The sequence below is a fragment of the Thalassophryne amazonica genome, chromosome 4 (assembly GCF_902500255.1).
Source record: "Thalassophryne amazonica chromosome 4, fThaAma1.1, whole genome shotgun sequence".
NCBI classification, from domain to species: Eukaryota; Metazoa; Chordata; class Actinopteri; order Batrachoidiformes; family Batrachoididae; genus Thalassophryne; species Thalassophryne amazonica.
This window is the reverse complement of record NC_047106.1, coordinates 45,527,251-45,540,874: the sequence shown is the minus strand read 5'-3', so window position 1 is coordinate 45,540,874 and position 13,624 is coordinate 45,527,251. Positions and strand designations below refer to the sequence as shown.

The 13,624-nt window shown below is 40.5% G+C and overlaps 1 protein-coding gene across 7 annotated transcripts in view; it reads left to right on the top strand.

Moving 5' to 3' along the window:
- Positions 1 to 13,624, top strand: part of LOC117508145 (eukaryotic translation initiation factor 4 gamma 1-like) — a 210,168-nt gene that overhangs the window by 127,210 nt on the left and 69,334 nt on the right. For 6 of the 7 annotated variants that reach the window (XM_034167809.1, XM_034167811.1, XM_034167810.1 and 3 more), the window contains one exon: positions 10,330 to 10,422. In XM_034167809.1, the coding sequence (XP_034023700.1) occupies positions 10,330 to 10,422 (93 nt within the window). Of the gene's footprint in view, positions 1 to 9,175; positions 9,448 to 10,329; positions 10,423 to 13,624 lie in introns of those variants that run through there. The other variant, XM_034167813.1, reaches the window with a different exon arrangement.

Below are 13,624 nucleotides of genomic sequence, written 5' to 3'. Positions count from 1 at the left end.
TTGCATGGGCGGCATACTCACCGGACATGTCACCCATTGAGCATGTTTGGGATGCTCTGGACCGGCGTATACGACAGCGTGTACCAGTTCCTGCCAATATCCAGCAACTTTGAAGAGGAGTGGACCAACATTCCACAGGCCACAACTAACAACCTGATCAACTCTATGTGAAGGAGATGTGTTGCACTGCATGAGGCAAATGGTGGTCACACCAGATACTGACTGGTATCCCCCCCAATAAAACAAAACTGCACCTTTCAGAGTGGCCTTTTATTGTGGGCAGTCTAAGGCACACCTGTGCACTAATCATGGTGTCTAATCAGCATCTTGATATGGCACACCTGTGAGGTGGGATGGATTATCTCAGCAAAGGAGAAGTGCTCACTATCACAGATTTAGACTGGTTTGTGAACAATATTTGAGGGAAATGGTGATATTGTGTATGTGGAAAAAGTTTTAGATCTTTGAGTTCATCTCATACAAAATGGGATCAAAACCAAAAGTGTTGCTTTTATATTTTTGTTGAGTGTATGTTGTCGTATTCGTAGAGAATAGAACTACTTGAATTGGCTAACAAGCTGTACCAATGATGTTGAGCAGGGAGGAAGTGGAGGCAATTTAGGTGATCCGAGTAGTCGCCCCCCCCCCCCCCCCCCCCAGGAAAATTCTGCCCACTTGAGTGACTGAAAAGAAAAGTGATCCAAACCACAGTTAAGCCTTTGTTGCTGCGATAACTCATCAGTGCTTCCAGGTATTATTTTCATATTGGATACACATACTCTTTGGACCAAAATATTGGAAAAGTGACCATTGTAACCTACTTAAACATCTAGTACTAGTTTAACATCTAGTCATAATAACTCATATACATGCAGTAAATACAGACTTTAATTCTACATATACACTTTAACAGCACGTGACATAATTATTGACCGTGCGCAATAGTTCCTGCTAATTTGCCAGCGATATGTGCCATTAATCGTAACACGTGGTAACAGGTTACAACAGTTCCTGAGGACTCCTGACGCCTCTGCCCCGAATCATCACATTCGTGATCAGCACACAAGAATATATTCTTTGTGGCATTCGTGACTTGTCATTGTTATGTGTAAATGCAGCATAATAGTGCCTTTATTGTCATTGCACATATACATCTCCAGATGTAGAGACACTTCCTTGGTCACGGACAGAGAAAGGAGCAGACCCTAAATAAGCATGTTTTTGACTGTGGGAGGAAACCAGAGCGCCCGGAGGAAACCCACACAGACACGGGGAGAACATGCAAACTCTACACAGAAAGGGCGGGACGCGATCCCATTACCTTCTTGCTGTGAGGCATCAGTGCTATCCACTAAGCCACCGTGCTTCCATGTATTAATGACAGTTTGCTTTCTTCCACCGTTTCAAACTACTAGGTTTTGTTTTGGTACTGAGGGGTTCTGATTGCAGGCATGTATTTGTTTTTTCTTTTTTGTGTGTGTGTGTGTGTGTGTGTGTGCTGGGGGGTTGTTTATTTTTAAAGCACTTTCTGTCCCTGTGTAACAGTGAAATTATCAAGTTTCATGGAGGTCAGCTGAAAACTTTCAAGTAATCCTGCTAACAGCCATATCAACCAGCAAATAGGAGAAAAACACATTGCATCCAGAAATATTCACTTTTTCCACATTTTGTCATGTTACAGCCTTTTTCCACATTGTAGTAAATTCATTGTTTTCCCTGAAAATTGGACTCACCACACCCTATAAATGACAACATGAAAAAGATTCTTTAGAAATTTTTGCTAATTTATAAAAATAAACTAAGAATCACGTGTACATATGTACAGTTGTACTTGAAAGTTTACATATCCTGGCAGGATTTCAGATTTCTCCATTTTTCAGAGAATATGAATGATAACACAAAACCTTTTTCTTCACTCATGGTTAGTGGTTGGGTGAAGCCATTTATTGTTAAACAACTGTATTTATTCTTTGTAAATCATAATGACAACAGAAACTACCCAAATGACCCTTATCAAAAGTTTACATACCCCTATTCTTAATACAGTATGTTGCCTTTTTAACATCATTGACAGCTTGGAATTTTTTGTGGTAGTTGCGGATGAGGCTGTCTGATGGTAAAGCTGCCACTGAATATGTCTTGTCTATTTACATGAGGTATGAAGAAATACAAACAGTATGGCACTCCGTGGTGAATCTGCATGGAGTAGACAGTTCTCAAAAAACTGAGTGACTGTGTAAGAAGGAGAAGAGTGAGGAAAACCACCAAAACACCAGGTGGGCTGCCATGTGTTTTTTACTAAGCAATACCTTCCATCTGGCCATTCTCCCATACAGGCCTGATTGGTAGATTGCTGGTTGTCCTTCTGGAAAGTTCTCCTCTCTTCACAGAGGAATGCTGGATCTCTGACAGAGTGACCATCGGGTTCTTGGTCACCTCCCTGTCTAATGCCCTTGTATCACAATTGCTCAGTTTAGATAGGTGGCCAGCTCTGGGAAGAGTCCTGGTAGATCTGAACTTCTTCCATTTACAAATGATGGAGGCCGCTGTGCTCATTGGGACCTTAAAAGCAGCAAAAATATTTCCGTGCCTTTCCCCAGATTTGTGTCTCTGAGGTCTACAGACAATTCCCTTGACTTCATGTTTGGTTTGTGCTCTGACATGCACTGTCAACTGTGGGATCTTATATGTAGGCAGGTGTGTCTTTCCAGATCATGTCCAATCAACTGAATTTACCCCAGGTGGACTCAAATTAAGGTGTAGAAACATCTCAAGGATGATCAGTGGAAACAGGATGCACCTGAACTCAATTTTGAGCTTCATGGCAAAGGCTGTAAATACTTATGTACATGGGGTTTCTTCTTTTTATTTTTAATAAATTTGCAACAATCTAAAAAAAACTTTTTCACATTGTCATTATGGGGTGTTGTGTGTAAAATTTTGAGGAAAAAATGAATTTCATACATTTTTGAATAAGGCTGTAACAACAAAATGTGGAGAAAGTGAAGTGCTATGAATACTTTCTGGATGCGCTATAGTGTCTTTGATGTATCTTTTTCATTTTGCATCCCTAGTCCTGGAATATGTTTGAGTGACAGGTGTTATCAACATCAGTTTTGGATTTTTGCAGAAATGATTCATAGGTTAGAAGAAACACACCATGTGTCAGCTAGCAGCAAGCTCTGTGTTTGGCAACATCACACTAAGGTAGACACATAGAGAATGTGCGTTTTCACTATCTTTTCATCAGGAATGAAGCATTGTGATGTCATGTAACAGAATTGAAACTGGAATACATTAAAATGTAGTTCTGTAGCTATGAAACTGTTTTGAACCGTGAATGTGAAGAGGTTTCTATGACACTGGTCAGTCACTCTGCCTGAAGGACTACCTGACTGAGCAACGATAATGCAAAACGACAATTTAATTTGGATCATTAACAAAATTGAATGGGTTCTTCTTCCCCAGATCAGTCTTTACCCCATGTTTTGTTGAATTCACCTGAAAATCATCCAACAGACATAGGTGAAAACATAGTTTCTCTGCTCAAGGTAATTGTGTTTAAAATAAGGGTTGGAATTGGGTATGTCGTTGTGATAGGGTTATATGTTGCAGATTGCTTTGGGTCAGTAACAATCCTCAGCAACAAAAATGTCATCGTGTGCATGTGTGAATAAACAGTCCACACGCTTATCATACCTGTTTTCTTGTGTGCTGTACTTTAAATAGTGTTTTATACTTACTCTTCTGGAACATGGGCACTTCAGTTTTGCTTATTGTGACATACAATTTAAGAGAAGGCCTTGTAATGAAAGAACGTCTTCTTGTTTCTATTTCCCCAGAGTTTTGACAACTGCCATTTGCTTTGACTGCAAATCTTTTTTTTCCTTTTTCCACTTTCTGAAGGAAATAATATCACACCAGAGAATTTGGCAACATAAACACCTTTCACTGTGTATTTTTGAGTTCACATGCCACATGCAGCAACCCAGGCAAATGTATATCCCAGACTTAAATCAGTAGTTTTTTTTTGTTGCTTTTGTGAAAGTCCTCTGTCTTTTCAGCTTGTGGCAATGAATTGAAAGGAAACTGTTGTCCTGTGTGCTGTCCTACTGTTATCCTTTCTCTACAAGCTCAAACATTTACTGTATATACTGAAAAATGATTCATCTTTCCTGTAAATCACTGAACTATTATTTTGTTGTATAACCAGTAAGAACTGCTTCATGTCTATGTTGCGTGGAGTTAACCAACTTCTTGTACCTCTGAGCAGTTATTCCAGCCCAGGAAGATTGGACGACATTCCACAATTCTTTTGTATGTCTTGGTTTTGCCTCCGAAACAGCATTTTTGATGTCACCCCACAGCTTTTCTATGGGATTACGTTCCCGAGATTGGGCTGGCTACTCCATAACGTTAATCGGTTAAGTACTGCTTTGCTGCTTGTTAGCTTTATTCCCCACTGCAGAATAGAAAGGAGAGTACTGGAATGGATTCCATTTGTAGTTTGTTGATGTGTCTGATGGAACTGTATCAGACAAGCTGTAATGTCATAAAAACAGTTGAAGAGAAGTATGTGAAACCTGCAAGGCTTCTCAATTTTTAACTATTCTCATGTGAGTGTGAGAGCGTTGTAGCCAGTTTCCTCTTCCATAGGCTGGGCAGTGTGGCCAACAGCTGTAGACCATTTTCACTCCTTTGTTTACATCCGGGTCATTCGAACGTGCCCACCATTTTATGGGACAGGCAAACAAAAACAGCAGTAACGAGATATTTATAACACGGATGTACGATGCCAAAAGCAAAAGTAAAGTATAGAGACGCGTTAGATCCAATTTGTAAGGAGAGATATGAGCGTAAGATGAAATGAATCTGTGGAAACGATCCTTACGAGGACTTGACTAATGGAGAATAGTAGCTCCAGCTCCATCCTCGAAGCAGAAGGTTCGACCACATTACACCAGTTTTGGCATCCCTTCATTGGCTTCCTGTCTCTTTGAGATCAGACTTTAAGGTGTTGTTTCTGGCCTATAAAATTGTTTATGGACCGGCACCTCCCTATCTGGCTGACCTGGTTCAGCCCTATGTACCGGCTCAGGCCTTGCGCAGGGTACAGGACTGTTGTGTGTCCTTAGGGTGAACAAAAAGTCAGCGGTTCACAGAGCCTTTTCCTGTCATGCCTCGGCTCTGTGGAACGATCTGCCTGTGTACATACGACAGTCAGACTCTGTGGAGATTTTTAAATCTGAATTGAAGACGCATCTTGGGACTCCGATGAGGGCGGTTGCATGTCCTCCACTCTCCCTTATGCTCTCTGCTTTAACCTTCAAGTTCCTACTTCACCAGACTGTGAATTCCTCAAATTATACTCAACAAAAATATAAACGCAACACTTTTGGTTTTGCTCCCATTTTGTATGAGATGAACTCAAAGATCTAAAACTTTTTCCACATACACAATATCACCATTTCCCTCAAATAATGTTCACAAACCAGTCTAAATTTGTGATAGTGAGCACTTCTCCTTGGCTGAGATAATCCATCCCACCTCACAGGTGTGCCATATCAAGATGCTGATTAGACACCATAATTAGTGCACAGGTGTGCCTTAGACTGCCCACAATAAAAGTCCACTCTGAAAGGTGCAGTTTTATCACACAGCACAATGTCACAGATGTCGCAAGATTTGAGGGAGCGTGCAGTTGGCATGCTGACAGCAGGAATGTCAACCAGAGCTGTTGCTCGTGTATTGAATGTTCATTTCTCTACCACAAGCCGTCTCCAAAGGCGTTTCAGAGAATTTGGCAGTACATCCAACCAGCCTCACAACCGCAGACCACGTGTAACCACACCAGCCCAGGACCTCCGCATCCAGCATGTTCACCTCCAAGATCGTCTGAGACCAGCCACTCGGACAGCTGCTGAAACAATCGGTTTGCATAACCAAAGAATTTCTGCGCAAACTGTCAGAAACCGTCTCAGGGAAGCTCATCTGCATGCTCGTCGTCCTCATCGGGGTCTCGACCTGACTCCAGTTCGTCGTCGTAACCGACTTGAGTGGGCAAATGCTCACATTCGCTGGCGTTTGGCACGTTGGAGAGGTGCACTCTTCACGGATGATGCAAAGGAGATGTTTTGCACTGCATGAGGCAAATGGTGGTCACACCAGATACTGACTGGTATCCTCCCCCAATAAAACAAAACTGCACCTTTCAGAGTGGCCTTTTATTGTGGGCAGTCTAAGGCACACCTGTGCACTAATCATGGTGTCTAATCAGCATCTTGATATGGCACACCTGTGAGGTGGGATGGATTATCTCAGCAAAGGAGAAGTGCTCACTATCACAGATTTAGACTGGTTTGTGAACAATATTTGAGGGAAATGGTGATATTGTGTATGTGGAAAAAGTTTTAGATCTTTGAGTTCATCTCATACAAAATGGGAGCAAAACCAAAAGTGTTGCGTTTATATTTTTGTTGAGTATATATTGGATACTGGATCTATTGGACTAGTATTGGATTAATCATGGAATTGATCAGCTGATCTCTGAACGCTGTTGACACCATCTTTTCTACAAGAAGGTCAGGACCGGGGGATCCTACCTGCCCAGATGGAACGTAGCCTGTGGGCTATGTTCTCGACTCCTGGGGGTTGTGGCGTGTGGCATGCTTTGCGTCATGTTCTGTGGAGGATGTCTAGGATTTATTCATATTTGGTCTTATGGTAGCAGGGCTGGTACTTTCTGGCTTATGTGCTGCCCTGATCTACCGGAAAATTGGCAAGACGGCGGCATCAAAAACCACGGCCCCTCACTTGTCCGTCATGATTAATGAGCTGGGCAAGGCAATCCATTCTCAGACTGAGATGACTCTTGACGCAAATTGGATGACATCTTGGAGCAGATGCGTGCCTTGCAGATGAAGATGAAAATTTTGGAGGCCGGGAAATATTCTTAATTCATAATTGGGAATATGTGACGTGACGCTGTAAAGAGATCAATAAAGTATATCTCATCTCATCTTTTTTCTCTGTTTTATCACTAATATTTTATGTTATTACATGTCTTCTTTTATTCTTTTTACTTATTTATGTTTTTATTCTTTTACTGTGTTTTTTAAAATCTTAATTAATTTTGTTTTGCTTTTTTGAGGTTGTGTCATGTGAAGCACCTTGAAGTGACCCCGTCGTGAATTGGCGCTATATAAATTAATAAATTTGAATTTTTAAATTTATACTGATTTTTATGTCTGGTGCAGCTCCTTTAATATGTGACACTTCCTTTGACACATTGGCTCAGTTAATAATTTTAATTTTGTAGTTTTGGTGTCTATGAATGGTCAGTTTTTTGTTTTTTGTTTTTTTGTCTAGGAAAGGTCTGTGTCCGGTTACCGGGGTGGGTGGTGGTCTTGGTATTAAAAAAAATTAATAACAAATACAAGATAAATGGTATCTCTTCTTACCTGAAACTAAATGATCTGAGCACACTTTGGAGTGCTTCGAAGGCTCAAAGTCTTTTCGGTTGATGCAAGCAATCCACAGCATTCGTCGTTGTCTATTAAGTTCCTCTGTCCTCTCGCCCTCGGTCACACGAACTGCTGGTATCATCAGAAAGTTACGTTTCACGGGGTCGTCGGAGCGATTCCGGATCAATCCCCCCTCCCCCATATCAGATCCTGACTAAAGGCCTGAGATTTTAATTGGTATTGAATGAGGTAAAATCTCTAGATGCAGACAGCAGCAAGTAGGCACGCTGTAGTTTTAATACCTGTGATCAGAATGGGAAAGAAGCCAATGAGACATTGTCCCCATTTTGTGGATATTTAATGGGACAGTTGCCAAATAGCATTGGAACAAATTCATAATTTTAACACAAAATGTATTTAGTCTTCATTTACATATATATGCATGGGCTTGCAAAAGTATTCAGTCCCTTGGTATTTCACACATTTTAATTTGTTTATGGCATTTCAAATACAAAAAGTAAATTTGGGCTTCTCAATATAAAAAATTTGGAAAATTATGTTCCTTAAACTCAAACTGAAAACAAATCTCTACAACTTCATATAAATTAATAAAAAATATAAAAACCCAGATGATGATATGATATTGATATTTTGATATATATCATGATATATATCATTTGATAATGTTACCAGTTTTAAGAGTATTATGTTTTTTTCTCTCAGTACATAGGTAGCATGGTGGAGTGTACATTTAGCACACTTGGCTCTCAACAAGAAATTTGCTGGTTCAAGGCCACCTGTTTCATTTTCCATTTACATTTGGGGTTGCGTCAGGAAGGGCAACCAGTGTAAAACTTGTGCCAAGTCAGCATGTGGATCAATGCTGGCTTCACTGTGGCGGCACTAAGCAAACAATGGTAGAAGCCAAAAGTGATTAGTTTTAGTGCTTGATGAATACTGTTGTAGTAGGGGGTGGTGGCCAAGTGGTTTGTGCGCTTGGTTTCAGTGTGGAAGGTTCCTAGTTCAAACTCCACCCCTGCCACATTTCTCCATATAATGTGGAGCTGCATCAGGGAGGGCATCCGGCATAAAACTTGTGCCAATTCAACATGCAGATCCACCTTAGAGCTGCTGTGGTGACCCCGAGTGGCGGGGGGGACAAGGGAGCAGCTAAAAGGACTTGCTTTTACTTTGTTGACACTTTTGTTGCTTTGCAAATTGCCCACAGTTGTACTATTCTGCTCTCTTGCTCCCTCTTACTGCATCAAAGAGAACAACCAGAGGGGAGTGTGGGGGGGTATGAATGACATGTCAGCACTAAGCTCAGCTCCACGTGGCCACTGAGCGCCTCCTCTTTTCTGAACCAGAAGGCTAACCGGCCAGTTTTTTCCTGCCGCTCCCTCCATCCTCCTCTACTGGCTTCCTCTTTTGTTTGAAGGGGTGAACTGAGGGGACAACAATCTAAAAAGTGACTTGAGTCAAATCTAGTTTGTAGACTTACCGACAACAGCCGAGAGAAAGAGAATGAGATAAAGGGGAGTTTCCTCAGCAAGCCGTCATTCATTTGATGCACTGGTTTCTCCTTTAAGAGCCCTCCCCTTTTCACTCGCCTTGCCCCTCCTCCACTCGTTGGCCCCTTTAACTGTTTGTCTGTGGGCGTGGCCAGGGTTCACATTCCAATACCATAGCTTTACAAGGGCAGTCGCTTTATCCTTTTTTCCCTCCCTGTTCTGTGTAGAATGTAAAGGAGAAAAAGTGAGAGTAAGGCCCAGCCCTGCTCCTCACTATTCTGCAGGCACGTAGCCATCTGTCTCGCCCTGGATACATTCAAATTAAGATACCTAACATCGTATTTTGGGGGAATTCAAGTCTAGCCCCCACCAAACAGTAGAAGCCTGCTGGATCGGCAACTCAAGCCCCAGGATGAGAGGCCCTCTAGAGTTTCTAATGCGCAGAAAGGAAAGTTGCTGATGCATTCTACCAGGTAAACGTTGGTAGCGAACAGGAAATGTTGATGGACTCAGACTTCTCCAAAGCAAATGTTTTTCCAAAGAAAATGTTTTAACAAAGCAAATGTTTTACCAAGCCATTGCTAACTTTTCCTGTTTAACCCTTGTTACAGCGGCTGTGTATTCCAGTTGGTTTATTTATTTATTCTTTATAGGACTTTAGCTTGCGCTGCTTTTATGACAGCTCTGAGTTGGTAGAATGTGTATTTAGAGTATAATGAGAAAAAAGACTGGTTGTAAAAACAGTATGAGCACTCCTTGATAGTGAATGATCAGATTTTCACTTTTTTTTTTTTTTTTTTTTTTTTGTCCTCCCCCTCACTTCTGTCTGTTGGCATAGTTGTCTGTGTACACAGGAAAGCATTCTGGTCTTCTGTTTTCAAGCCTTTTTGTTCTTTGCTTTTATTAAAGTTGAGCAATTTTCACAACAACCTTGAGGCCAGAGTTGATTTGTTTCACTTGTAGTTGGTCGATTCATGCACAATCAAACAGTTACTCATGACGCAAAGGGTGAAGTGTTGAGTTGTACTCGATTTACATATCAGTTGGTGTTTGGATATGGTTTGCTTCAGTGTTCCAAATATGACAAATGTAACTTTAATTGAACGAAAGGTAAATAGACAGTCACACTGAAGTGGATGCTACAATAGCTCTTGACTGTTCCAGTTGTGTTATGGGAAGCTACATCTTTGATATGCTACTCTTTTTGCAACAAACTTTGGTATTTTTTTACATTCCTTACTCTTGGAGAGCACCCAGTTTTATCTCTCAAACTTTTCCTTAGGTGATTTAAAAAGATCGACTGTCCTGTTTGTGTTTTCCCTTGCACACGTTAAATGGATTTAACTTTCCCACAGATCCGAATAAGAGACCCTAACCAAGGAGGTCGAGACATTACAGAGGAGATTATGTCAGGAGGTCGTAGTGGTTCTACCCCAACACCACCGCAGGTGAGATATGCTAATCCTTCTCCAGCACAGTCTGCACAGAAGGCATACAGTTTGCCTTTACAGGATCAATTTTAAATTGAGACAGTAATTTATATCTACAAATCAAATTGGTTATTGAGATAAATTTATTGCTAATATGACAAATGTCATTAAATCAATTATGACCCTAAATCAGAAAACATTGGGACAGTGAGGAAAATTTAAGAATAGATAAATGAGAGCACAGTGATACTACATTATTTTGACTTCTCTTGAGTGGCACACAGTATGAATCAGAGATATTTCATAGGGTTTTTTTGGACAACGGTGTCCATTTCTTTCAAAGGAGATCTGGAATACAGATTCATCTGACTACAAAACACGTTTCCACTGTCATGGTCCAACCCAGATGCTTTTAAGCCCAGAGAAGATGTATGCTGTGTCTGGACAAAGTTTACATAAGGCTGCTTTTTTGCACTGTAAAGCTTTAAGTGGCATTTGTGAATGTAACTCCATATTGTAGTGCTTGAAAAAGTAATCCCTTGCCCATGTGATTATATCAGCTGTTGATGAATGGCTGTTTTTGTTGCAGTTCTGTCTGAGAGATCCTTTAGACACTGAAATTTATCAAGATTCATTGAATCATTCAATAATATTGTGCACTATCAATGAAAAATTATGCAAATCCCTTCCCATCTTTCTTTGAGGAACATTTGTTTTAAACATGTAAATCATTTTTTTATGCATTTGTTGACAAACTGGAGATCTTCTGCCCATATTTGATCCTCAAAGACTTCTCTGGTAACGATTTGGTACTTTTGTACCAAATTGTTGTTATAATAACCTTTTGACATCACTTGTGTGAAATAGCAATATTAATCTTTTTTCCTCATTAACAGCCTTAAATTGCCTGTCTCAATTTTGGGGGGGGAATGTGTTGTAGGCTTTTAATGCAGGAATGAACCAATGAAATGAAGTTGACCACATAAAACACGAAATATTTTTGGCAGTGTCTGCAACAAAAATCAAGGCCCACACAAATGTAAGAATCACTGTGGGCACTTTGTTTTTAAATTTTCTATACAGCCTCAGCTTTTTCTGATTTGGAGTTGTATGACTGAATTTGCATATTCAGTGTGCATTTAACACTCCAACAACATTCTCCCAAAAGTCTGCATGTAGTACAATAAATAATTCCACTTGTCTGTTTACTAAGAAAATTAAGATTTCCTGCTTCAAAGTTGTTTACGTTGGATAGATTATAAGGGGCTTCACCCATTGGCTGTGCCATCCGGTGACTTTTTGGATTTCAGCAGAATCAGATATTTTCTAAAGTTAATGACTTCAGTCTAACAAATGAAGAATGTATTTTTCTCTAAAAGAATACGAAGCATCTGTATTTGGCAAGTGGGTGTGTATCGGCCTTATATTTAATGGAGAAGACTTGCTGTTGGTTAGACTGCAACTTGTCAAAATTAAAGAAACAGCCATTTAAACATGTTCAAAACTTGCGATCAGTACTGTATTTCTCATCGTACATCATAATGTACATTGCAGACTGTTGTGTGTGTGTGTGTGTGTATATATATATATATATATGTGTGTGTGTGTGTATATCAATCAATCAATCAATTTTTTTTTATATAGCGCCAAATCACAACAAACAGTTGCCCCAAGGCGCTTTATATTGTAAGGCAAGGCCATACAATAATTATGTAAAACCCCAACGGTCAAAACGACCCCCTGTGAGCAAGCACTTGGCTACAGTGGGAAGGAAAAACTCCCTTTTAACAGGAAGAAACCTCCAGCAGAACCAGGCTCAGGGAGGGGCAGTCTTCTGCTGGGACTGGTTGGGGCTGAGGGAGAGAACCAGGAAAAAGACATGCTGTGGAGGGGAGCAGAGATCGATCACTAATGATTAAATGCAGAGTGGTGCATACAGAGCAAAAAGAGAAAGAAACAGTGCATCATGGGAACCCCCCAGCAGTCTACGTCTATAGCAGCATAACTAAGGGATGGTTCAGGGTCACCTGATCCAGCCCTAACTATAAGCTTTAGCAAAAAGGAAAGTTTTAAGCCTAATCTTAAAAGTAGAGAGGGTGTCTGTCTCCCTGATCTGAATTGGGAGCTGGTTCCACAGGAGAGGAGCCTGAAAGCTGAAGGCTCTGCCTCCCATTCTACTCTTACAAACCCTAGGAACTACAAGTAAGCCTGCAGTCTGAGAGCGAAGCGCTCTATTGGGGTGATATGGTACTACGAGGTCCCTAAGATAAGATGGGACCTGATTATTCAAAACCTTATAAGTAAGAAGAAGAATTTTAAATTCTATTCTAGAATTAACAGGAAGCCAATGAAGAGAGGCCAATATGGGTGAGATATGCTCTCTCCTTCTAGTCCCCGTCAGTACTCTAGCTGCAGCATTTTGAATTAACTGAAGGCTTTTTAGGGAACTTTTAGGACAACCTGATAATAATGAATTACAATAGTCCAGCCTAGAGGAAATAAATGCATGAATTAGTTTTTCAGCATCACTCTGAGACAAGACCTTTCTGATTTTAGAGAGATTGCGTAAATGCAAAAAAGCAGTCCTACATATTTGTTTAATATGCACTTTGAATGACATATCCTGATCAAAAATGACTCCAAGATTTCTCACAGTATTACTAGAGGTCAGGGTAATGCCATCCAGAGTAAGGATCTGGTTAGACACCATGTTTCTAAGATTTGTGGGGCCAAGTACAATAACTTCAGTTTTATCTGAGTTTAAAAGCAGGAAATTAGAGGTCATCCATGTCTTTATGTCTGTAAGACAATCCTGCAGTTTAGCTAATTGGTGTGTGTCCTCTGGCTTCATGGATAGATAAAGCTGGGTATCATCTGCGTAACAATGAAAATTTAAGCAATACCGTCTAATAATACTGCCTAAGGGAAGCATATATAAAGTGAATAAAATTGGTCCTAGCACAGAACCTTGTGGAACTCCATAATTAACTTTAGTCTGTGAAGAAGATTCCCCATTTACATGAACAAATTGTAATCTATTAGACAAATATGATTCAAACCACCGCAGCGCAGTGCCTTTAATACCTATGGCATGCTCTAATCTCTGTAATAAAATTTTATGGTCAACAGTATCAAAAGCAGCACTGAGGTCTAACAGGACAAGCACAGAGATGAGTCCACTGTCCGAGGCCATAAGAAGATCATTTGTAACCTTCACTAA